Genomic DNA, 21,759 nt, shown 5'->3' on the forward strand with positions numbered 1-21,759 from the left:
AGTTCGTATACTTGGGGCTTATGAGCATTGCATGAGCTTAATGTACTGATCGATAGATCTTATATATATATATATATATAACGTAATGCATGTGCTTTCTAGTTTACATTTCTTCTGATGCCTATAAGTCTATCAAGTTGTTGAAATCTCAACGACCACAGATGTGGTGCACTTCCAACTACAGGCGCAATAGAGGACAATCCTTGTACCAAGTTTGAGTATAAGTATCTCCTCATTCTCCAAGTACCTACAAGCTTTGCGTCCCCTATTACAGCAGCCAGGAGTACCAAGATGCTGAAGTTACCCGTCCTAGTTTCACTCCCTGATGCGCTCTCATCTCTCGTTCCTCCAGATGCAGAGCGAAAGCCCTATCCATCATGGTTCGAACCAGTGTTTTATCTCAGCTGCGCTGCTGTGCTTCTGCAAACTAGTCGATTGGTTCGCGTATCATGGTACCTGGGCGTTATGCTGCCACTGGCGACGCAAATGCTACAGTATACCAAGGGCAGTCACATTGAGAACTACATCGCCGGTCTTACCATCCCAGCATCGCTCGTTCGTGTGCTCGACCTTGCACTCTGTCATGAACCCCAGCGGGAGTTCTGGAAGATCCGCGGAGGTACATCAAAGAAGGAAGATAAAAGCATGGCTTGGCCACAGGGAGTCTTTGCGAGAGCTCGATGGGCGTTTGAATTGCTTGTCTCCTCGCGAGCCATTGGGTGGAATATTCAGGCTAAGAACGTTCCCAAAGTTCCTAAACAGGGCTATGGGAAATTGTATGTCAACGCACTTCCTTCAGACCATGGTCCAATTGTAACTCACCAAAAGAAACAGTCATTTCCTTTGCAAGCGTCTCACCGAGTCCATCATTTCCTTCCTAATTGTTGACGGCGTCACCTACTACCGGCGCACAGTCGTAGCACCCATGGTCCAATCCCAAACTTTCTGGGACATTCCCCTAGAATACCAGATACTCATCAGCTGGTTAAGCGGCTATCAGGTATACAACCTGCTCAATATGCAGTACAACCTAGCAGCAACCGGAACGACAGTCCTGGGAATCTGTGAGCTAGATGATTGGCCACCTCTATTCGGAAGTTTCCTACCCAGTAATCTCTGGTCCGTCCGACGCCTCTGGGGCAGTGCTTGGCACCAGATGATGCGGAGAGCATGTAACTTCTCGGGTGGACTTGCGTGTGATCTGACGCGTGCGAAAAGAGGCACATTACGGCGCCGATACATTGATCTTTACGCCGCATTTGGCTTCTCGGCTGTGATTCATACTGTCGGCAGTCTTTGTCTCCGCAGTGAGGAGCATGCGTTCTATCAGGGTGTGTTCTATGTTATGCAGCCATTTATGATCACATTGGAGGATTTTGTGATTTATCTGGGCAAGTCGGTGGGGATGCAGCAGAATCGTAAGTGCCTTGACTATATCTCTGACAAGAGATGCAGATGCTAATAGAATCAACAAAATAGGTCTTACTGGGTACGTTGGATTTGCTTTTGTTTGTGTGTGGATTTCCTTTTGCTTCCGTTACATGGCGGCAGCAGAGACCGCTTGTGGTTGGAACCTGGAAAACCCGTTGCCTTTCAGTGTTGCTGCTCAGTTGCATCGATATTATCAAGCGTTGCACTGAGATGGTATTGTTTCAGATTTGGTGAACTTGGTCAGAGTTCTGTGGAGGCTATCAGTGTCAGCAGAAGCAATGATGGATATAATTGATTAATAGCTCTCATCGCATGAAATAGACAGAATAAGAACAATTTTACATTGTGATAGCGTAGAGGATTCCGGCTTCTCGCATAGCGTTGAGGTCGGTGAGCAGAGGTAAAATCTCAGCTATTGTAGACGACAAGGTGGGTGTCCGTGGCATCGCTGTACTAGAATAAAACCCAAGATGGAATATGGTAAAGGTGCGTGTTTTTCCAGTGGAGAATGAACTTAATGCCCGAGGGTGAAAAACGCCATGCATAGCTAAAACCTTCAAAACTAACACAAGAATTATTACTTATTTTTCTTTTCCGCTGCTTCCTTAAATCTATGAATGAGATTCTGCATAGACCCCTTCCCGTCATTGGGGTCGCTGGGGTCGATGGCTTTCTTCTTGTCCCTATCAGCACGCATGGTTAGTGCGAAAAGAACGGGGGCAATCTGTTCCATTCGTTTACGAATATCTGCTCGGAAGGGCCGATCACGTAGATCTTCATGAAGGTCTTTGGATTTAAGGGTTTCCCCCTCAAGTATTGAAGATGCTCCTTGCTGAACTCGGCAAAATTTATGAAGATATCATCTCGGTCTTGCAGTAGCTGGAACCAACTTTTTTGGCTGGTTAGCAACATGCTTTTAGGTTAGCAACATACTTTTAGGCACAAATGGGATGCTTGATTTATCGGCTAGGGTGCAATACGTATTCTTCCGTATCATTGCAATCATCTGCGCACTTTCCTGCATGGATATGTCGTACATCTTTTTGGATCTGACCGCAGCCTTGACTTCAATGGTGGAACGGACAGATTGACTATCGTTGTGAGAAAGGCACCTATCTGTTCGGGCCTCGTATAGCTTCGTTCCCTTGGCCGTGGCGTGAAATGCCTTCCGGTTTATGGTCCACCGATGAGGGATGTCCGAGAAGGGCTGAGTGATGGCTTTCAAAAAGTTGAGAAGCGTTGTATTGACGATCTGCTCGTCAATTGTCTTTGTGTAGAACTTATCGTTTGGCATAGACTCCGACTGCGCGCTTGGTACCCAATTCGACTTTTCGCTTGAATATCGGGAATCGGGAGTGAAAGGACCTTCTATTGCTCCTTCAATCCATGCAAGAATCCCTTGACCTCTTCATAAGCCCTTCGTTGGTGTCTTCTTTGGTAACGGATGTTGGCGATTCTGATTCGGGTTCTGGTTTCGCATCATCGAGCGGGTTTCTGTAATATTGGAACTGGTTTCGTTGCTTGCGGTTCTTGCAGCTTCATCTTGAAAAAGCTTCGCCAAAAAAAAGTTTCCTTCCTCTTGCTTCTGTTCTTTCTGAATGCTATTGAGGTATTCTTCCCAGGGTTTGTAATTTCTCAATCTTTCGTCTGCGCCTTTGATCGGCTCTGGCTCCAGGCCGAATTTTTCGTTATGATCCGATCTCTCATTGTGAAATTTCTCCAGGCTGATATGTTTTCGTAGAATGCGAAGAGGCAAGAAGTCCTCTGGTGCAAACTTTGAAACCGATTCGCACTTATCAGATGACCTTGGACAAGAGCAGAGAGCCTACCTTTAAAGCCTGCTTCTTCTTACTGTGTAACTAAGGGCTAGCTCAGCGAGAAGACTTATGATCTGGAGCTTGAAGCAGCAGGCTGGGAATGGAATTCTTATTATGATTCAGAGAGACCCCTTTATTGGGCATGAGAGATGTGTGAATATTTTCTGTCACGGCGCTCTACTAGGATAATGGAACGTCCAACTCATGGGTTCTACCTAGGTAGCTATCGACGAGAATAATCAACATGAGGAAGGAAGAAAGGAGGTAACGCCATATTTATCAACAAAGCAGTAAAGCAAACAACCACACCTCACATGATAATCAGCCAACGTGACCAGGCCGTCACATTTTCAACACTACCTATGGGCCCAGCACATTAAAGCCGAGAAAAGGGACGTCAATTTTCCCTTGTCAACATGCTTGAGTATGTATCCTTCTGTTACCTTTTGTGAAGCCTTGATTGCTTTAGTGCTAATGAACATCAAATTAGTCCATTGAATCTCGTGATGAAGGCTCTGTACAAGTACAATGGTCCCATAATGGTTGAGTGGTTTGCAGTTCTCCACTCACTGCATGATTAGGATGCTATCCAATGCTAACGGCCCAGATGACAAATAATTTGTGAGTGTCAAGGCGCAGGGTCAGGTACAGATATATATATATTAGGAATTGACGGACTGGGTAAGCTACAGTCAGGCTATCTACAGGTTCATAGACAAGACGCAGCTCGAAGAGCTGCAACAGGATCGGCGTTAGCGCAGATAGATATCTCTGTGCATCACGTGCACAGGTCACGTGCATAGGTCACGGGTTGGCCCTGTGACAGTACTCCCCTCCTCAAGGCCGAGCTCCGTTGAGGCCAGGCCCAGGCTTATGGGGATACCGGCGGTGGTAGTTCGCGATGACTTCCTGAGCGTGTTCCAGATATGCGGCCGGCTCTTCAGTAGGGTCATCATATCCGGTCCATTTGACTGTATACTTCAGACGAGGTCCCCGCGACCTCTCCTTTCCCAGCGGGAATCCAAGATATCCTCAACTTGCCATTCTTCAAGTCCATCCACTTCAACAGGTGGCGGCGGTTCTTGTCTCTGGCCTGGGACAGGGTTTCCAGCAGCAGGGCGGAGCAAGCTAACGTTGAACACAGGATGCATCCTCATACTAGCAGGCAGGTCGAGCTTATAAGCATGCGGGTTAACAATCTCAACAATGCGGAATGGTCCCAGGTTCTTCCAATCTAGCTTCTTCTGTGGGCGCAGGGTCCGGATATTGCGGGAATCTAGCCATACATACTGGCCGACTTGATAGCGACGGGCAGGCTGCCTCTTCCGATTGGCCTGTTCCTCCTGACGGGCCTGGGCGGATGTGATCGCGGTACGAACAAACTCAGTGATTAATTCCATTCGACAGGCAAACTCTTCAGCATCTCTGGCAGGACGGTTGGTAGGCAGAACAGGTTCAAATCCCATTCGTGGGTGAAATCCATAGTTCGCGAAAAATGGGGAAACATGGGTAGACTCAGAGCGAGCAGAGTTAGCAGCAAACTCAGCTAGCGGTAGCCATTCAGACCAGTCATCTTGTAGGTAGGATACATAGGCGCGGAGATATTGTTCCAGAACGGCATTGGTCCTCTCAGTCTGGCCGTCAGTCTCAGGATGGTAGGCAGTTGACAGCAGGTTCGTGATTTGCAGGCGGCGTGTCAGGTGTTTCCAGAACTGGGCAACAAATTGTGGTCCTCGATCTGATACAATAGTTTGCGGCAGGCCATGGAGTTTCCAGACATTGTAGGCATACAGGCGGGCCACTTCTTCGGCATTGCAGGTTCCTTTGCACGGAATGAAGTGTTTCATCTTTGTCAGTCGGTCCACTACAACCAGGATCGCATCGTACCCACGGCTTGGAGGTAGATGTGTGACGAAGTCCATGCTAATATCTTGCCAGGATCTTTCAGGGACAGGCAGAGGGCGCAGGATGCCTTGACGGGCTTCTCTGGATGGCTTGATGCGGCGGCATGTGTGGCAATTCTGGGTCCATTGTTCAACATACTGGTACATTCCAGGCCAGTAGTATTCCCGGGACAGGAGCTCATAAGTTTTGGATCGGCCAGGGTGTCCTATGGCTGGCTTGTCATGGCATTGTCTCAATAGCTCGGCTTTTAGCTCTCCATTATCTGGAACATAAAGACGATTTCGATAGAAGAGGTATTTGCCTCTTCTCTGGCAGTCAGCTAGGGTGATCTGAGGGTGTCGTGTGGCGTCCTTATCTAGGGCTTCCAGAATTGACAGTACTGTTTCATCAACGGAATACGCATTATCCAGCAGATTCTTGATATCTTGTGGTGGCTCTGGCACATCATGATTGGTCTCATCAGCGAATCTGACTCTCCTGGTTTGAGCAGGTATTCTGGGTGGGTTCTCAACAGAGCTTTCAGCAGAATGGTCTCGGGCTCTAGTGGTGGCATTCAGGGTGACAGGTGAATTGTCAGGTGCAGGCTCAAGGTTCTCTTTCTTCAGGACAGTCTGGCTTTGGTGTAGCAGGCGCTCATCCCCCTCTTTAGGGAGATCCTCTGACCTCCTGGTCAGGGCGTCAGGCTTCGCTCCTTGTTTGCCTGGGCGATAAATGATCTTGAAGTTAAATCGGGACAGGAACTCAGACCAGCGGGCTTGTCGGCGGTTCAGGAGCTTAGTTGTCATGAAGTATTCCAGGTTCCGGTGATCAGTGATAACTTTGATGGGAGATGGGGTTCCTTCCAGCTCAGGGCGCCATTCCTCGAAACAGCGGATGATAGCCAGTAGTTCCTTATCATAAATCTCATAATTGCATTCAGTTGCTGAGTGCTTCTTGGAGAAGAAGGCCACAGGGTGCAAGACACCATTGTCGTCATATTGGGACAGGACCCCAGCAGAGACATAGTCAGATGCATCAGTTTCTAGGATGACTTCTTTATTCCAGTCAAACGGTCTGAGAACAGGCGCAGTAGTGAAGGCCTTTTTCAGGGCATTGAAGCTTAGTTCGCAGGTAGTGTCCCATTTAAACTGGATGCCTTTCTTTGTCAGGTTCACTAGGGGCGTAATAATCTTTGAGAAATCTTTGATAAACCTCCGGTAAAAGTTCGCAAAGCCAATGAATGCTTGGACATCAGTCACACAAGTTGGGGTCTCCCAGTCAACAATAGTCTTCACCTTGTCAGGATCCATGCGTAGTCCATCTCGGCCGACAATAATACCCAGGAACTTAGTCTCAGGCACCGCAAATTCACACTTGGACAATTTGGCAAAGAGGCCTGCATCTCGCAATTTCTCAAGAACCAGGCGGACGTGGCGAATGTGCTCCTCACGGGTCTTACTATAAATCAGGATGTCATCCAAATAGGCAGTGCAGAAGACATCCAGGTAGTCTCGCAGGGTGTCATTCATGAATCGCTGGAATGAAGCAGGTGCGCCAGTCAGGCCAAAGGGCATCACAAGGGATTCAAATAGGCCTAGTCGTGTACGGAAGGCAGTCAAGTATTCGAGTCCTTTCTTGATTCTCAGGTTGTTAAAGGCGGAAATTATGTCGATCTTCGTGAAATATTTCATCCCTTTCAGGTTATTCAGGGTCTCCTTGGTCAACGGTAGCGGATAGCGATCTTTCACAGTAATGGCGTTCAGGGCACGATAGTCAACACAGAATCGAAGACCTCCTCCTGGCTTTTTGACAAATAGAACAGGGGATGCAGCAGGTGATGAGCTGGGTCGAATAAATCCTTTCTTCAGGTTTTCCTCAATCCATTCTTTCAGGGCCTTCAATTCTTCCCGGGACATCGGATACAAGGGCCCAAATGGGGGCACTTTCCCCTCCTGCAGCTTGATGTCGTGGTCGTAGGGGCGGTGGGGCGGCAGGCGCTCAGCCTCCTTGGGTGAGAATACATCAGCAAAGTCTTGGAATTCAGGTGGCAGTTTAGTTGTTGGGTCTTCTTCGTCAGGTGTGGGATTCAGAGCAGCTTCGATATCCTTGACAGTGACGGTAAACATGCGGTAATTCTTCCGCGCATAAGCAGAGCAGGCAGACAGGGATATAGCAGCAATGTCTTGGTGTTCCAGGCCTTCAGGTCGGGCAGGCAGGTGCTTTGGGCGGGTCTTTCGCGGAATATCATGTAAAGCTCGTATTTTTGCAGGTCTTGTGGGTACATTGCAGTGTTCCTGGCAGTACTTGCTGTCAAACAGGACGGTATGTTCAGCGAAACCGATTCGGGGATCGTGGATCTTTAGCCAGGGGAGTCCTAACACAACAGGGTAATGCGCTAGCTGTGTGACCAGAAAACAAGCTCTTTTCTCTTGGTGATCATTGATTCTCATGTGCATCTGGACATAGTGGGTGATTGGCCCACTCTCAGCTTCTTGGCCGTCGAAAGTCTCCAGGCGGATTGGTCTTTTCAGTGGCAGTAACTTGAGGCCGTGGTCTTGGGCCCATTCCTTATCAACAAATCTCTTCCCTTCAGCACCAGTGTCAAGCATGGCGTAGCTCGTCAGTTCCTTCTCATGTCGGGACAGAGTTATAGGCAGAATCATCAGGTTTGAACGGCAGGTTTCTTCTTCGATAGTTAATCCTTGGGTGGCAGCAGCAGATATACGGATGGTGCGCTCATTCAGCGTCTGGTCGCGACTTAGGCCAGACTCATTCCTTTTGCTGATAGATCTGGAGATGGAGAACGGTATCGTTGCAGTGCAGATGTAGGTTCCGGGCTAGTGGGAGACTGGGAACGAGGTGACAGGTAGGCTGGGCGGACTCCCACAGGGCGATTATCAGGGAGTGGACAGCTTCGGACCAAATGGTCTTTGGAACCACAACGGAAGCATTCCCCACGATCTCGACGGGACATTGTGTGGCGGCGGGCAGAAGACAGGTCCATAGCATCAGTGCTGTTTTCAGCAGACTGGGGCGTAGCAGAGTGTTCAGCAGGCCTGACAGGGTGGGTTGTATGGTTGGGTTTCGTAGCCGAGGCATAAGTCCGGGCGACAGATGAAGGGTTATTGTCATAGTGACGGCGGCGGTTTTCCAGGTCTTGCAAGAAGTTGGCAAATTGGTGGTATTCGCGGCTTGGGGGTTCATTATGCATGAGCATTCCTCGGAGTTCTCGATTGATGGCTTGTTCCAGCAAGGTAGGCAAGACATCCTCAGACATTTCTCCCTCTAGAGCGAGGCGCTGGAACTCAGCAAAGAACATGCCAAACTCTTTGTTGGCTTGGCGCAGGCGGAACAGTTCATTACGAGCATTGTTCACACGGTTCGGGTCACCAAAGGCTCGGTCCAAGATTTGTAGGATTTCTTCGTAATCCTCTAACTGGCAGATTCCCCTTTTGATATATGGCAGAACTTGGGCGTACGGAGCTCCTCTCAGGCGATTGGTCACGTAGGTCATGCGGCTTTGCGGGGTTGGATAGCGGTCATGATTGACATTCATCTTCTCATGGATTTGGGAGATAAATCGGCGAAGATCCTTCCGGTCACCTTCAAATCGGTCCGGGTCAGGTAGGCGTTCAGAGAGTCTGGCAGAGCTGGAAGATGGGGGATCAACCGATGCAGGCGTTCCCACCGGAGCAACTGTATGTAATTCAGCAGCAGGTTCAGGAGTTTGGGCAGGTGTATTAACCACAGGAGTTGCTAGGCGTAGCGCTTCATCCTTTTCCTTCAGGGCTTCAAGATATTTCTGCTGTGATTCCTGTAGCTGTTCCTTCTGGTATTCGATGACTCCCTGGCTTCGGGCTCGGGATTTCTCGTATTCGAGGTTCAGGGCAGAAAGTTCTTTCTTCAGGTGATTTGCTTCCAGTTCAGAGGCTTGAAACTTCTGGCTAGCTTTGTTGGCTTGTTCTTGGGCTTGTGTGATGGCTTCCCTGGCTCCTTCGATGTAGTCGTATGCGTCACGGCAATATTCAAACCATTCAGCCTGATGATTTGCAGCATGTTCAGCAAATGCTTCTAAGCTATCTGGCAAGAACGGCGGGCGGGGGACAGCAGACATCTTGACAGGCGGGCACAGGCGTCAACTCCTAGAGGTGGGAGCTGCGTAATGTCAAGGCGCAGGGTCAGGTACAGATATATATATATTAGGAATTGACGGACTGGGTAAGCTACAGTCAGGCTATCTACAGGTTCATAGACAAGACGCAGCTCGAAGAGCTGCAACAGGATCGGCGTTAGCGCAGATAGATATCTCTGTGCATCACGTGCACAGGTCACGTGCATAGGTCACGGGTTGGCCCTGTGACAGTGAGGAGTTGTTTGCTCCTTTGATTATGGAAATACTTGATAATGTTCCGATATTTATCAAACACGAGATTGTTCTGGTAAGTGTCCATGTGCCATTCATCCGTCAGGATAAATGGCTGACAGAGCTAGACTCTGGTTGTGTCCTTCATGGGGCCCCGTCATATTCGACTACTCCAGGCCTATTACGATGATGATGAGCTGAATATCCATAAACCTGATTTTTTGACTTCATCAAGGGAAAGAGTATTGACGCCCTGCTATTCCTCACCTGATTCCCAGCCTCATCCGCGGTTGGAGACACAGCATCGGAGAAGCAACTGGGGTCGAGATAAGCCATAGAAGGAAGCCTGCTGAAGATTGCATAGCCTGCTTGCTGCAGGGCTAGTCAATCCTTACATCATGATACAGCAAGTGTCACAACCTGGCTTCTCTCGTATCGTACCTAGGGTTCTAGTTAGTTGTATTTCGAGACAGGACACTTACCCTAAGTGTCTTCCGATGTATTTGCATGCTCAATGCCCCTCCGGGTCCGATTTGCGATGCGTCGATGGGTAAATCGCCCCCTCCAGGCTTCGTAAGAAAATCAACAAGTAGAATCAGCAAAGGTAACGAATAGAGAAACAAGGCCAACTGAGTACGTATACTGGGTTGTTGGTTAAGTGCAGACGAGTCAGATACTAGAAAGATAACCAATGCTGTAAGACTTGTATTGATCGCGAAGAACTAAGCTAAGTACATGAATGAACGTCCTCAGATATCTTCATCTGTATACCGGTCATCATACCGGTCATCATACCGCCTCCGTAGTATACTCAATGGTATACGGTCACGTGAGATAATCTGCCAATATCAACTTGATTCCTGTTCTTCGGGCAACATCCTGGTTCCTTCCTGCATTCTCATCGTAGCTCATTATCCAATAATTCTGCCTTGATTTCCCGCATAGTCACGTGAGATTGAAACATCTAGTTAGTCTTGCGAAAATGCACTCATATCAAAGCATATAGATTTGGTATTCTACTCGTTGGCGGATTCCGCTGGACGCATGGAGTAGGGCTACAGCGGTTGCCTGGCATGCTGTATCAGGAATTGAAGCCTAGGCAAAGTACAAAGTCATAGTCCATCACAGCGTATACATGTAAAACAGCCTATGGCAAGAAGGGTGGACATTATGGTTGATCCCGCAGGCTGAAGCGGTTCGAACCTCCCGTCTTGTCATGGGTTGTCTTTTTTTTTTTATTCTTTCATTTCTCGACAACTCATGCAAGAAGAAAACTCTGATCGTTTGTATTTGTACTCGTACAGATATTGAGACTGCTATGTCACATCGATGCACATCAGATGTTAATGGCAGCAACGGCGTCAAAGCAAGCAATGGACGCACAGCCCAGCAACAAGGGATGGAATGATCACCTATCATAATTGATCCCTTGCAGCGCTTCTGTTTACATACTCTACTCTACAGGTCTATTTTTTCAGATTCCGCTAGACCCGAATGGTAAACGCAGGTTTTCTAGCACATCAAACGGCGTGGTTGGTGGGGAGAGAAGATGACCATCTATTGGCCTGTACACTGGGCTGGTTCCATGCCTGCATTAGTGGCTTGGCGGTGGGGTGGAATATTCTGTCCGTACTCCATCGACAGGCACAGACAGATACAGATACAACAGAGCGCACTTCTCTATAAAACTCTGTACACTGTACTTGCACATAGATGTACTCTACTCCAAGCAGTGATTATTCATACATTCATTAAAGAATACCATACTCTGTATGTATGTATGGGGTACACAATTCACACGTAGCAGATCAACAAAGATGCATATGGGATAAACTGCAGATACCCGATTCGCTGCGTCACCCCACCTTGATAGCCAATGACAGGTCGAGTAATTCTCGTCATCTACACATGGCTGGCCACGGACTTTTGCCCCTTTCACCGCCTGTGCCGGTACTTTGGCTTTGCCTGGGAAACGTCGATACATGCGGTGTGCTATGTAGTTGTTTATTATGCGCTGTACACCGTATCTCTGCTGTACAGTGTCCTGTACGAGAAGTCATACATAGTAGCACTTGTACTTGTACTCTGCTTGAATGCCTGAATGCCTAATGCATTGCATACCGGACCAATTGACCAATCAGGATCGGCGTATAACCTCGTCGGATTATTTGCGGCTCCTGGCAGTAAAAAAAAAAAAAAGTGAAGCTCGGGTCACCGTCCAGCCGGTCGGGATCTTTTCTCTTCTCGTTTTCTGCTACTCTCTACTCTTCTGTTTTCATCGCCATCCATATTCCCATATTCCCTCCCATATTCCCTCCCCTTCCCTCTTCCATACTCCTGTATTATCCTAATTTTCTTCTCTTTTCTATATTATTAGTATTGTATTGGTTTATTACTGTGTTGTTATTTTTTTATTGCTGCTGTTGTATTGCTTTTGTCGTTTAATTACTTGCCTACTTCTATTCCTACTACCCTATTGCTGTATTACCATGCCTTATAATACTCGTCGCAAGTCTCTCTCTCTCCCCTCGCTGGGCATTCATCTTCCCAGTTCATCGCGTCGCTCCCCTTCCATCTCGACCACCAAGATTCCGACTCCTTCTTCCACTGAAGATCATCACCAACTCCCTCCATCCAAAAAAGTCAAGAGGTCGCACGACTCCCTCTCAGTCTCCCCCGAGCCATCATCTCAGCAAAGCCCCGCTGTGCGCGCCGCCACCTGGGAGCACACGCCACCTCCTTCGCCCATGGACGATGGTCTTGCACCGCGGATCGACACCGAGGGCATCAACGACGATATCGTGGTCGGCGTCATCCACCAACTCGAGAAGACCGCCAACCGCCCACACCTCGTCAAGGAACTCGCCGCTATTCTCTACACTCTCAACGATCATGTCGCAAAGTAAGTTCTCTCTGAAAATCTTAAGACAAAAAGAAAGGTTAACAGTATTTAGTTCCGCCAACCCCGCCGCTCTCCTCTCGTCGCGACTGAGTGCCTACATGAAGCGTTCTTGGTCCGCCCTGGCACCTTGTCCTATCGCCAAGGAGCTTATTCCCGTTCATCCTCGGAAGGTCTATTACTATCTTACAACCATGCCTCGCCAGCCATTGCCTGAGAACTCGGACGATATCATGATTCCGTCGGGTATGGTTGGGAAACAGATGACCCCCAGCGTCACTAGCGTGGATCAGGATGATGAGGACATCTTCACGCGTCAACGGTCGCCTAGCCCGGAGGTCGACCTCTCCTCTCCCGACTTTGAGGATGAACATGTCAATTTGAACGGTCGTCCCGATGGTGCCGCCAGATCCGCCTCCGACTTCCACGCGCATATGCGTCTGATGCACTCTCACCGTGCTGCCTCGCCCCCACTCGAGGGTGACGAAAGGGAATTCACGCAAACTGCCAGTGCCGTTCGCGAGCGGGCCTCCGAGCAAAAGGCAAGCCAGGGACAGACCGGTGCGGCGCGTTCGGGTATCTCGGAAGGTCTCAGCCAGATGGATGGCACGAACGTTTCTACTTCGCATCTCGATGACTCGCCATCTTCGTCGTTTAGCGGCGATCGCATGTCTGACGATTTCGAGTATGGCGACTACTTCTCGCATTCGGGCGCCTTGGACCACCAGTCCCCGGCACCCAAGCAGCAGCAGGGTCAGGACGACGATGCTGCCTGTGCCTTGCTTGGGACCTCGCCTTCTCCATCCCTGACCTCGGTTGCATCCTCGCTTTCTTCGAGTGCACCTTCGGATACCGGCTTGGACACGGAGGACCGTCCCCAAATCGCCCTTCCCGAGGTCGCACATATGTCGCCTCTCAAGCGGTCGATTGACATGCTCAACAGCGGTCTTCCCGATGTTGATATCAGGATGTCCGACCTGGCCGAATCCGAGGACAAGGTGGCCATCAAGGCCAGACCCTCGTCGAATATGGACGTCGACACGGCCTTTGACTCGTGGAGAGAATTGCAGAGCCCTGAAACCGTCGAGGTTGATGAGCTCGATGAAATGTTTGGAGAGATCTAAGCATCCAAATCCTCTTTCCTCTGAACTCACTCTCCGCTCGCCACTGGAACATGTCCAATTCTTGTGGTTCTCTCATTCTCCGCTTATACCATTGATTCTCTCGTTTACGTTTTTGTACATGTCTATATGTCTCCATGGCCGGCTGGTTTAGTTGGCAAGATCCTCGATCTGTACATAGTCCACTCTTCTGCTTCGTTTCTGGTGTTTGTGCCTGTTTGGTGGCTTTCTTTCTATTTTTATTCTCCATTCCGGCAATGTGGAGGAACAATGATACCAAAGACTGCGAAAAGAAGGGAAAGAATTAGGAGGAAAAAAAGATAGATTCCAGGGCGGTCGCTCTATGCCTATTATGTTAATGTAACTGACTGATGAACCATTTTCTTTACTATACAAACAGTAATACTTGTACTGTAAGAAGACGTTCCCTGGATTCCCCGTTGCCACCACTCACATGACATGTAATATCCGTAAGGGGAAGGCAGCTTACTCAACATCTCCATTTCCCCCCGGTTCTCCATAAACTTCTGATTCGGTCTTGTCCTCACTCCTTTTCGCGATTGTTCTTCAATCTTCATCTTCAACTTGTATATATCTGGGTAGTAGCCCTGTTGGTTGGGATTCATCCCAATTCCCCCACGCGCACATTTGTCCAAACGATGTGATTCTCGGCTTTTTCTCTCCCTCGTCCACGATAAGCACGACAGCCAACAGGAATCACTCGCCATTCTTTGTCACTCACACTTCAACCAGTCGCTCTTTCATAACATATCAAATCAGCCGCCATGGAACCACCCACGGCCTCCTTCCAACATAAAGAAAAAGACGCCTTTGTCCTGTCGCGCAACGAGATGCCCCTCCACCAAGCAGACCGCGACACCACCATCCTCCCCACCTCCAATGTCCCCGCCCTCCCAGGAACCGCGGCCTCTTCCATCTCCTCGCATCGAACAAATACCCCCCACAGACCGCAAATTACATCCTCGAATTCCGGCACCAAGCAACTCTACAGCAATGGCAAGGTTCCGATACCCCGCCAGCGGGCGACCACTGCTCCGCGGTATAGTCGAAGAGTGCCCAGGGCTTGTCAGTCGTGTCGGCAGAGAAAGACGAAATGCAGTGGGGATACGCCAGTGTGCAGGCAGTGTAAGGAACTGAGAATTCAGTGTGATTATCCGGTTTCGTGGAGGGAGAAGACGAATCGGTACGTGATACTTCTTTTTTGTTTCCTGGTCAGGTTGTGTTGGGGCTAACTGGATAGGAAACAGGCAACTGGAGGATTTATCAAGCAAATCACGCGACTACGAAGAGTTGTTGAAGGATATTGAGAATATCGTTGATAGTTCGACGTCGGAGCGCATCAAAGAGGCACTGGATAAGGTTCGATTGCACCTTTTTTTTTTTTTTAACTTTTCCCTTTACACGATACCTGACGATTTACAGCACGCAGCAGAGGCTGACCGTTCGTCCAATGAGCGACAATCGCAGCCTATTTCACAAGAAGATATCATGGACGAGCACCCTGACGATGCATCCAGCCCTTCATCCATCGGTTCGCTGGAGGCCATTGAACGTGTCGAAGAGGATCTTAATCGCAACGAAGATACACGAGCAACCGGCTATATGGGCAAGAACTCCGAAGTGACGTGGATGCAGAGATTGCGGAGAGAGGCAGAACAACGAGCCAAGAAGGAACCAGGAACATACGAACCTGATGCCGATAATGAGAGCGAGTACGCCCTTCACGCCGTCAATTACCACTTGGATGATATGGAAGTTTCCGTCCCTGGTCCAGTTCAAGTGTACCAGGTGCCACCGCGGCCACTGGCAGACAAGCTCTTTGAGGATTATCTGGCATCGGTTCATCCTTTCTTCCCGATAATCAGTCGCCCGCTTTTCACCATGCAGTATCAATTGTTCTATGATCAATCCGGACGTCCAGGAGATAAGTGGTTGGCTATCTTGAACGTGATCTTTGCGATAAGCGCCAAGAGAGCTCATTTAAAACAAGCGCCGTGGCAAGGTGAAGAACACGACCACTTGGTGTATTTGACTCGGGCTCGGATCTTGAGTATGAATGGTGATGTGCTGTTTAGTCATCCAGATCTTCAGCAAGTGCAAGTGGAAGGTTTGATAGCGTTTTATTTAATCGCATCAGACCAGATCAACAGGTGAGTCTATGTCTTACTGCACTCGTTTGTTCCAGACTGACCCTTTTAGAGCTTGGAGAATAGCAGCATTAGCGATCCGTTCCGCAATTACTCTCGGTATCAATATGAAAAGTACCAGCGATTTCACGGCCAGCATCTCCAAGGAAGCGCGCAACCGAGTTTGGTGGTGTTTGTACACCCTGGAACATCTACTAGGGATAATGACGGGCCGAGCGACATGCATTCTGGATGGCGTCTGCACAACTCCACTGCCTCTCCCGTTTGAGGGGAATCAGTTGCAGGAGCCATTGGCAGCTAAACTTCTCAAAGACCTCAGCCTACGCGAAGAGTTTGTAGGAAACGCTATCGCGAGTTCATTTATTCACCTAATATCCTCGAATCCTCCTGGGGGCAAGGACGCCAAATACACCGATACACCCCGAGATGTGACTTGGTTGAAGAGTCTGCCCCCTAACAATGCGCTCTGCTTCCTTTACTATGCCGATTTGGCGATCATCTCTCAAGAGATTGTCAATCGAGTTTATTCACCTGACTGCGCCATGGTGCCGTGGTCACACATTGAGAACCGGATTGGGGTGTTGAGGTCACGGCTTGATCTCTGGTTTGCGAACCTTCACCCAGCATTCGACTTTACGCGCAAAGAGGATGAGGGACCCGATTTACTTCGGGCCAAACTGTTTTTAGCTTTCCATTTTTATAGTTCCCGGATTACGCTTGGGCGTCCATGCCTTTGCCGCCGCGATGCGCACCAGAGTGGTCAAGGCAATGAGAAACCAGCATTTAGTCACGTCATGGCTATGATATCCCTGGATTCCGCGACTAAGATGCTGGATTTGATTCCGGACCAGGCTGATGCAATCCAACTCTACGAAATCGGACCTTGGTGGTGTGTACTGCACTGTCTTATGCAATCTGTGACAGTCGTCTTGCTCGAGTTATCGTTTGGTAGCATTCATATTCCTGAAGAGGAGCAGAATTTACTTACCACGGCGAAGAAGGGCGTTCGCTGGCTCCACTCTATGTCTAAATTCAGCATTGCATCGCGTCGCGCATGGCAGCTGTGTGATCTGAATCTGCGAAAGATTGCCCAAGGAATGAATTACGATGTAAGCGATATGCCCACCTTCGACTACGGTCCAGGCGAGGTGACCAATGGCCATAAGGACCAGGCGAATCAGCTGAGCGACTCCTTCATAACTAACGGCATTGACAAAGCCGCCCATCAGCATAACGGGCAGCTACCGCATGGAACTGGTCTACAACCTGGTGCGCCGGATTTTACACTCATGCCTAATGGTCCAGGTCCGGGTATGGGGCTTGATGGGAATGATATTTATTTCCCGTACGATCCGATTAATGGAGATTTTGTTCGATCTTTTTTCCCGACTTTCCATACGGATGAGAATCAGGATGATTGGGGATTCTGATCCGCCAACACCGACAGCAGCGTTTTCAAATTGTTTTCTTACTACCTGGTCCTGGTGACCCAGTTTTTCCTTCCTTTGCACCTCTGTTTGACGCCATGCTTCTTTTGCTCTTTTTTTTTTGTAAAAAAAAAAAAAACACAAGCACATGTACAGGATTTCGTCCCGTTGGATTTTTCGCTTTTGTTCAGGAATTGGGAAACGGGTAGACGGGATATGGACTAGATGGGATCGGATGGAAAGTCAGGCGACGACAGGGCGTTCTGGTATATGATTTGCATATTTGCATTTACTCGAGATACCTGATGATTTTATTATGCAACCAATACATGTACATAAGAACACAGTAAAAGAACACTGGTATCATATCTAAGCAAATAAACAAATAAATCTAACTAGCCTTATACACATATTTATACAAACAACCATACGTCATGTCTGTCGTACACCAGCGCGCCCACGCTCAACCTCCATCAACCTCTGCGCCTCCACAAACCCCCTAATCCTCTCCTTCTCCCTCTCCCTCTCCGCAACCTCCTCTCGATGCCTAACCCTCTCCCTCGTCCTCATCCTCTTCAAATGATCAAACACCTCCCGATTAATCTCCTCCTCCGGCAACCTCAACACCTGGAACTGCCGCACACACCACTCCATAATCTTCTCAATATCCCTCTTCTTCTCCCGATTCTCAACCGAATCAGGCAGCGCGGACGGCTCAGACGGTAAACCACGCCCAGCAGCGAGCGCATCAACAGCAGCAAGCTCGAGACTAGCGAGGTACTGCGTGAACCGCGCGTATTCCCTCGCGGCACCCTGCGCGATGACGCGCACGGTGTTGAGGTTCGGCGAGACGACCTTTTCGTTTAACTGGCGGCGCCAGGAGGCATTGAAGTTGGGGTCACCGCGGCGGTGGTCGCGCTCGGCAGCCTCGTAGAGTCGCCAGATGCCGCCCTCGTGGTAGCGGGTGTGTTTGGGGGAGTGGGAGGGCTCGAGACACCATTTTTCCCAGAGGGATTTGCCGGCGGCGCTGCCTTGGGTGTCGACGACGGCGGAGAGGAGGTAGTGGAAGGCAATTGGGGAGATGAAAGGGATTGAGTGGCGGGATTTGTAGGATGGGTGGTGGTGGTTGGGAGAGTGGAAGGTGGATTGGGTGGCGATGTCGGCCAGGGGTCCTGGGAGGGAGAGGAAGATGCGGTAGATGGAGCGGAGGGTGCGGAGTTGGGCTTTGTTGCCTGTGCGTTGGCTGAGGTCGTTGAAGTCGCCGTTTAGGATGCGGGTGAGGATTGTTTTGGCTTGGGTGAGCGAGTGTTGTTTTTCCTCGAGGGTTGCATGGTTGGAGGGTTTGTGGAGGGCGCGCTCCATGCGCAGGATGCTGCCGGCTAGGAGCATGATGTTGCCGTGGCCCCACGATTTGAGGCGGTGGTTGCGGATGTATTCAAGCATGAGGATGACGCGGTCCCAGTCGCCTGTGAGGATGCGGAAGCTGACGAGGGCTCGGAGGGTGTTTAAGGAGTAAGGTTGGGTGAGGGAGGAGACGACTTGTTTTTGGAGTCCGATGTTTCCTGTGGCGCCTGCATAGCGGAGGAGGGAGGGAGCGAGGGTCTGGTTCCCGTATTCGCTGCGTCGAATTGGTGGGCCGTCTAGGTCGTTGGAGAAGAGTAGCCAGTTGGCGAAAGGGTACGCTTTGGCTATTGTTGCCAGATCCACTAGTTGTGCATATGTCACGTTTGACACCTGCGGGACTGATGTCTCTGGCTTTCCATGTCCGAGGTCGCGATCACGCTTGTCTGCCACGGGAATGTCGTTAGGGTCGGATTTTTGCAGTCGCTTCAAGAACTCCTGAATATGCCGTGATTTGCTCGTGTCAATGGCTTCTTGCAAGAAGCCAAAAGTGCTAAATGCCAGCCCTGCTTGGCGCTGAACAGCATATGACCTGACCACGTATTCTGTCAGGCCTTGAAAAGCACATGTCTCATCATAAAGCCGCGATGGAGTCAACCACTCCAAGTCCCCTTCAACAAGGGGCGGCCCATTGTTCCATGGGCCAACCACATGAGGGCTGCCGCGTAGGAATCTCCCCATTGAATGGGGATCTGCGTTGATGTCTAGCCCCGCGGATTGAAGGACGCGGGCAGTGAGCCAGTTGTGTTCCCTAGTGGTTGGCTGCAGTTCTGTCTTATTTTTGGCTGACTCGGGAGTATCGATTAGCGCATTGACACGAGAAATAACGTGTGAAAGCTCAGTCGGTGATAGCCCACGGTAACCAAGTCCCCGATACACAAAGTTGACAAAACAGTCTCGTAGCGACGCGACAACCTCAGTGCTAATCGTCCGTTTCGCCAGGCCGTGAAATATAGTGTTGCGCTTCTGTCCCGTTTGCTGTTGAACAGAAGCATCATTGCCAGGACGGCGCCAGAACTGTTCCGTGTCAATGTTGGTATTTTCAACAACGGCCGTGCCTTGATCGCGCAGAAGAGACTCCCAGCTCTGGAAGTTCCAGGCCAAATAGTCCGTGCGCGTTTTCATCTGCTCTAGCAGCCATAACCCTTCCCTGACATACCCATGCTCGATACAGCACCACAGTATCAGCTCCAACCATATCTCTGGTCCTAGCTCCCGGACACCCATTTTGAACGGGACATATGGTGACTCCACGCCCATCTCAGCCGCTTTGGCCGCAACTTCTGCTTCGTGGGCCCCCCAAGCCGTCTCCGACAGAACACTCATGATATGGGTGGACAGAAAGTGCATCCCTGGAGGCCGATACGTCGCCGTGTTCGGATCTGGGGTCGCGCATTTGTAGATGTTGTCCGATATGGCGCCGGAATGATGCAGACGGGCCAAGGTACGGAACACAAACGACATGCCCAGCTTCAGCTCATCGGGTGATCGATCTGCTGCCTGTAAAATAATAGAACCTAAGCTCTGCCACACCTGTGACATGAGAAGCTCTGAAAAGTCATTTGCAAATGACCGTTGTGTCAAATCTCTGAATTTCGGTACGTTCGAAGAATCAGGGCTTTTCTTGATCTTGACATTCTTCAGCGATGGTGCGTGTCTTGTAAGTCTCTCCAAAGTAAAACCGGCATCAGAGCCCCAATCGAGACTAGACAGAGACACCCGAGTCGGATGCCGGGTAGCATCCGCCGCATCCAGCAACACATTCAAGAGCGTGTGTACATCAGACCACCGGTTCAACCCATATCCAAGATAGCCCAAAAGATCAAGTTGGCCGTAAAATCTCGCATAAGACAATATCGTAGCTAGCCCATAGGCTCGCGCGTACAAATCTTCGGTCTCGCCCTCGCGCAACGACGGCGTAAGGTATTTATCCAGCGATGGAATCCACGAATTCGGGTTCTTCTGCTGTTCGTTCCCATATACAGGACACTTAGGCGGCACACCTGTCACATAGTCCTCGAATATCCTGCTGTGCTTCGCGGCACTAGCAGCACTGGCGGAAAACGGGCGACTCCATTGACTCGAAGGCCCCCCAGCGAGGGGGGAACGCAACCGGTTCCGGAAAACGATGGCAGGACGGTGGAGCGAGCAGGAGGACCTGCGGCTTCGACAAAGCAGTTGTCTTGGGCAGAGGCACCTTTTCATGACACGGCGGGGGAGGATCTAGCGGACGAGCAAGATCGGCAGGAAAGGAATCGAGATGGTCGATGGAATCGGGGAGGACGGGGAGGTCTGTGGCGCATATCCCATCATTCACCAGCACCGCATATCTCTCGGACTGCAGAGAATGACAATGGCCTTGTTGTTGCGTTGGTGAACTGGTCGTCGGAGTCCCAAAAGATTTCATCGCTTTCCGCGAGCCCAAAAGTTTTGCTTAGTCATTAACAGCTAGCCAATCACAATGAAGACAATGGAATTGTATATCGAGAGTCTAACCCCATCTATCTGGGAATTCGATGTTTGGTTTTATATAATATTGGAAAGTATTGTCCATTAAAACAACAGGGCTTCATCCAAGGAAAACTCAAATAGTATGGACCAGCACACTCATGACTGATCCAGCAGCCTAACCAACCGCCCGTTCATTCTCACCCAAAACCATCTAGACATCAACCCGCTTGATCTGACGAGCATGAACACGCTCGAATCCCTTTGCCGGGGAAGTCGGGCCACCGTCCTTGGCCGAGCTCGAAGGGGTCTCGCTGCAGGGAGGAAGACTTGGCGAAGCACTAAGCGAAGGCCCGCCAGTCATGGAAGCATAAGGAGGCAAGCAGGAGGGAGTAGCGGTGCCCGAGGGCTGTAACGGTGTTAGCTAAGTATTCTATCTCTTCCCTCTATGGTCAGGCGATAGAGGCAAGGCTCACCTTCGGAACGGATGAAAAACTACCCTGAGCAGTGACGGTAGCGAAAAGACAAAGAGCAGCAGCTCCCAGAACAGCGAAGGCCTTCATGGTAAATGTGATTCGGAGAAGACTGGTAGGGTAATGCAGGAGTAGTGGTCAAGGCAGCTCTTGTAAAATAAATTTGAGAGACACAATGGTTCCTCGAGCTAGGCTATCCAGCTGCTATATATCCGCCATAGGGCTCTCTACACGCGTACGCTACATGCCTGTATCAATCATGAGTGGTTTGAATCGCCCAGAGCAAGAGCAATCCGCCCACCGAGACAAGATTGACAGCCTGAGGTT

At 49.9% G+C, this 21,759-nt stretch overlaps 6 protein-coding genes across 6 annotated transcripts; 3 read left to right on the plus strand and 3 right to left on the minus strand.

The window, feature by feature from the left end:
- Positions 1-291: 291 nt before the first annotated feature.
- Positions 292-1,640, plus strand: ACHE_20983S (wax synthase family protein; the record flags this gene model as incomplete). The annotated part of the gene is made up of 3 exons (XM_043285346.1): positions 292-776; positions 835-1,418; positions 1,480-1,640. The coding sequence occupies 3 exons, from the start codon at positions 292-294 to the stop codon at positions 1,638-1,640; spliced, it is 1,230 nt and encodes a 409-aa protein (XP_043134047.1).
- A 2,588-nt stretch (positions 1,641-4,228) lies between these two features.
- On the minus strand, positions 4,229-7,795 carry ACHE_20984A (uncharacterized protein; the record flags this gene model as incomplete). Its single annotated transcript, XM_043285347.1, has 1 exon — positions 4,229-7,795. The coding sequence occupies one exon, from the start codon at positions 7,793-7,795 to the stop codon at positions 4,229-4,231; it is 3,567 nt and encodes a 1,188-aa protein (XP_043134048.1).
- Positions 7,796-11,984: 4,189 nt separating this feature from the next.
- ACHE_20985S (uncharacterized protein) lies at positions 11,985-13,518 on the plus strand (the record flags this gene model as incomplete). Its single annotated transcript, XM_043285348.1, has 2 exons — positions 11,985-12,397; positions 12,450-13,518. 2 exons carry the CDS (start codon positions 11,985-11,987, stop codon positions 13,516-13,518), a joined length of 1,482 nt encoding a protein of 493 aa, XP_043134049.1.
- A 782-nt stretch (positions 13,519-14,300) lies between these two features.
- Positions 14,301-17,113, plus strand: ACHE_20986S (uncharacterized protein; the record flags this gene model as incomplete). Its single annotated transcript, XM_043285349.1, has 4 exons — positions 14,301-14,719; positions 14,784-14,895; positions 14,959-15,686; positions 15,736-17,113. The coding sequence occupies 4 exons, from the start codon at positions 14,301-14,303 to the stop codon at positions 17,111-17,113; spliced, it is 2,637 nt and encodes an 878-aa protein (XP_043134050.1).
- Positions 17,114-17,542: 429 nt separating this feature from the next.
- Positions 17,543-20,716, minus strand: ACHE_20987A (uncharacterized protein; the record flags this gene model as incomplete). Its single annotated transcript, XM_043285350.1, has 1 exon — positions 17,543-20,716. One exon carries the CDS (start codon positions 20,714-20,716, stop codon positions 17,543-17,545), a length of 3,174 nt encoding a protein of 1,057 aa, XP_043134051.1.
- Positions 20,717-21,173: 457 nt separating this feature from the next.
- ACHE_20988A (uncharacterized protein) lies at positions 21,174-21,522 on the minus strand (the record flags this gene model as incomplete). The annotated part of the gene is made up of 2 exons (XM_043285351.1): positions 21,174-21,368; positions 21,436-21,522. 2 exons carry the CDS (start codon positions 21,520-21,522, stop codon positions 21,174-21,176), a joined length of 282 nt encoding a protein of 93 aa, XP_043134052.1.
- Positions 21,523-21,759: the final 237 nt, after the last annotated feature.

This window comes from Aspergillus chevalieri, chromosome 2 (assembly GCF_016861735.1).
Source record: "Aspergillus chevalieri M1 DNA, chromosome 2, nearly complete sequence".
Lineage (NCBI taxonomy): Eukaryota > Fungi > Ascomycota > Eurotiomycetes > Eurotiales > Aspergillaceae > Aspergillus > Aspergillus chevalieri.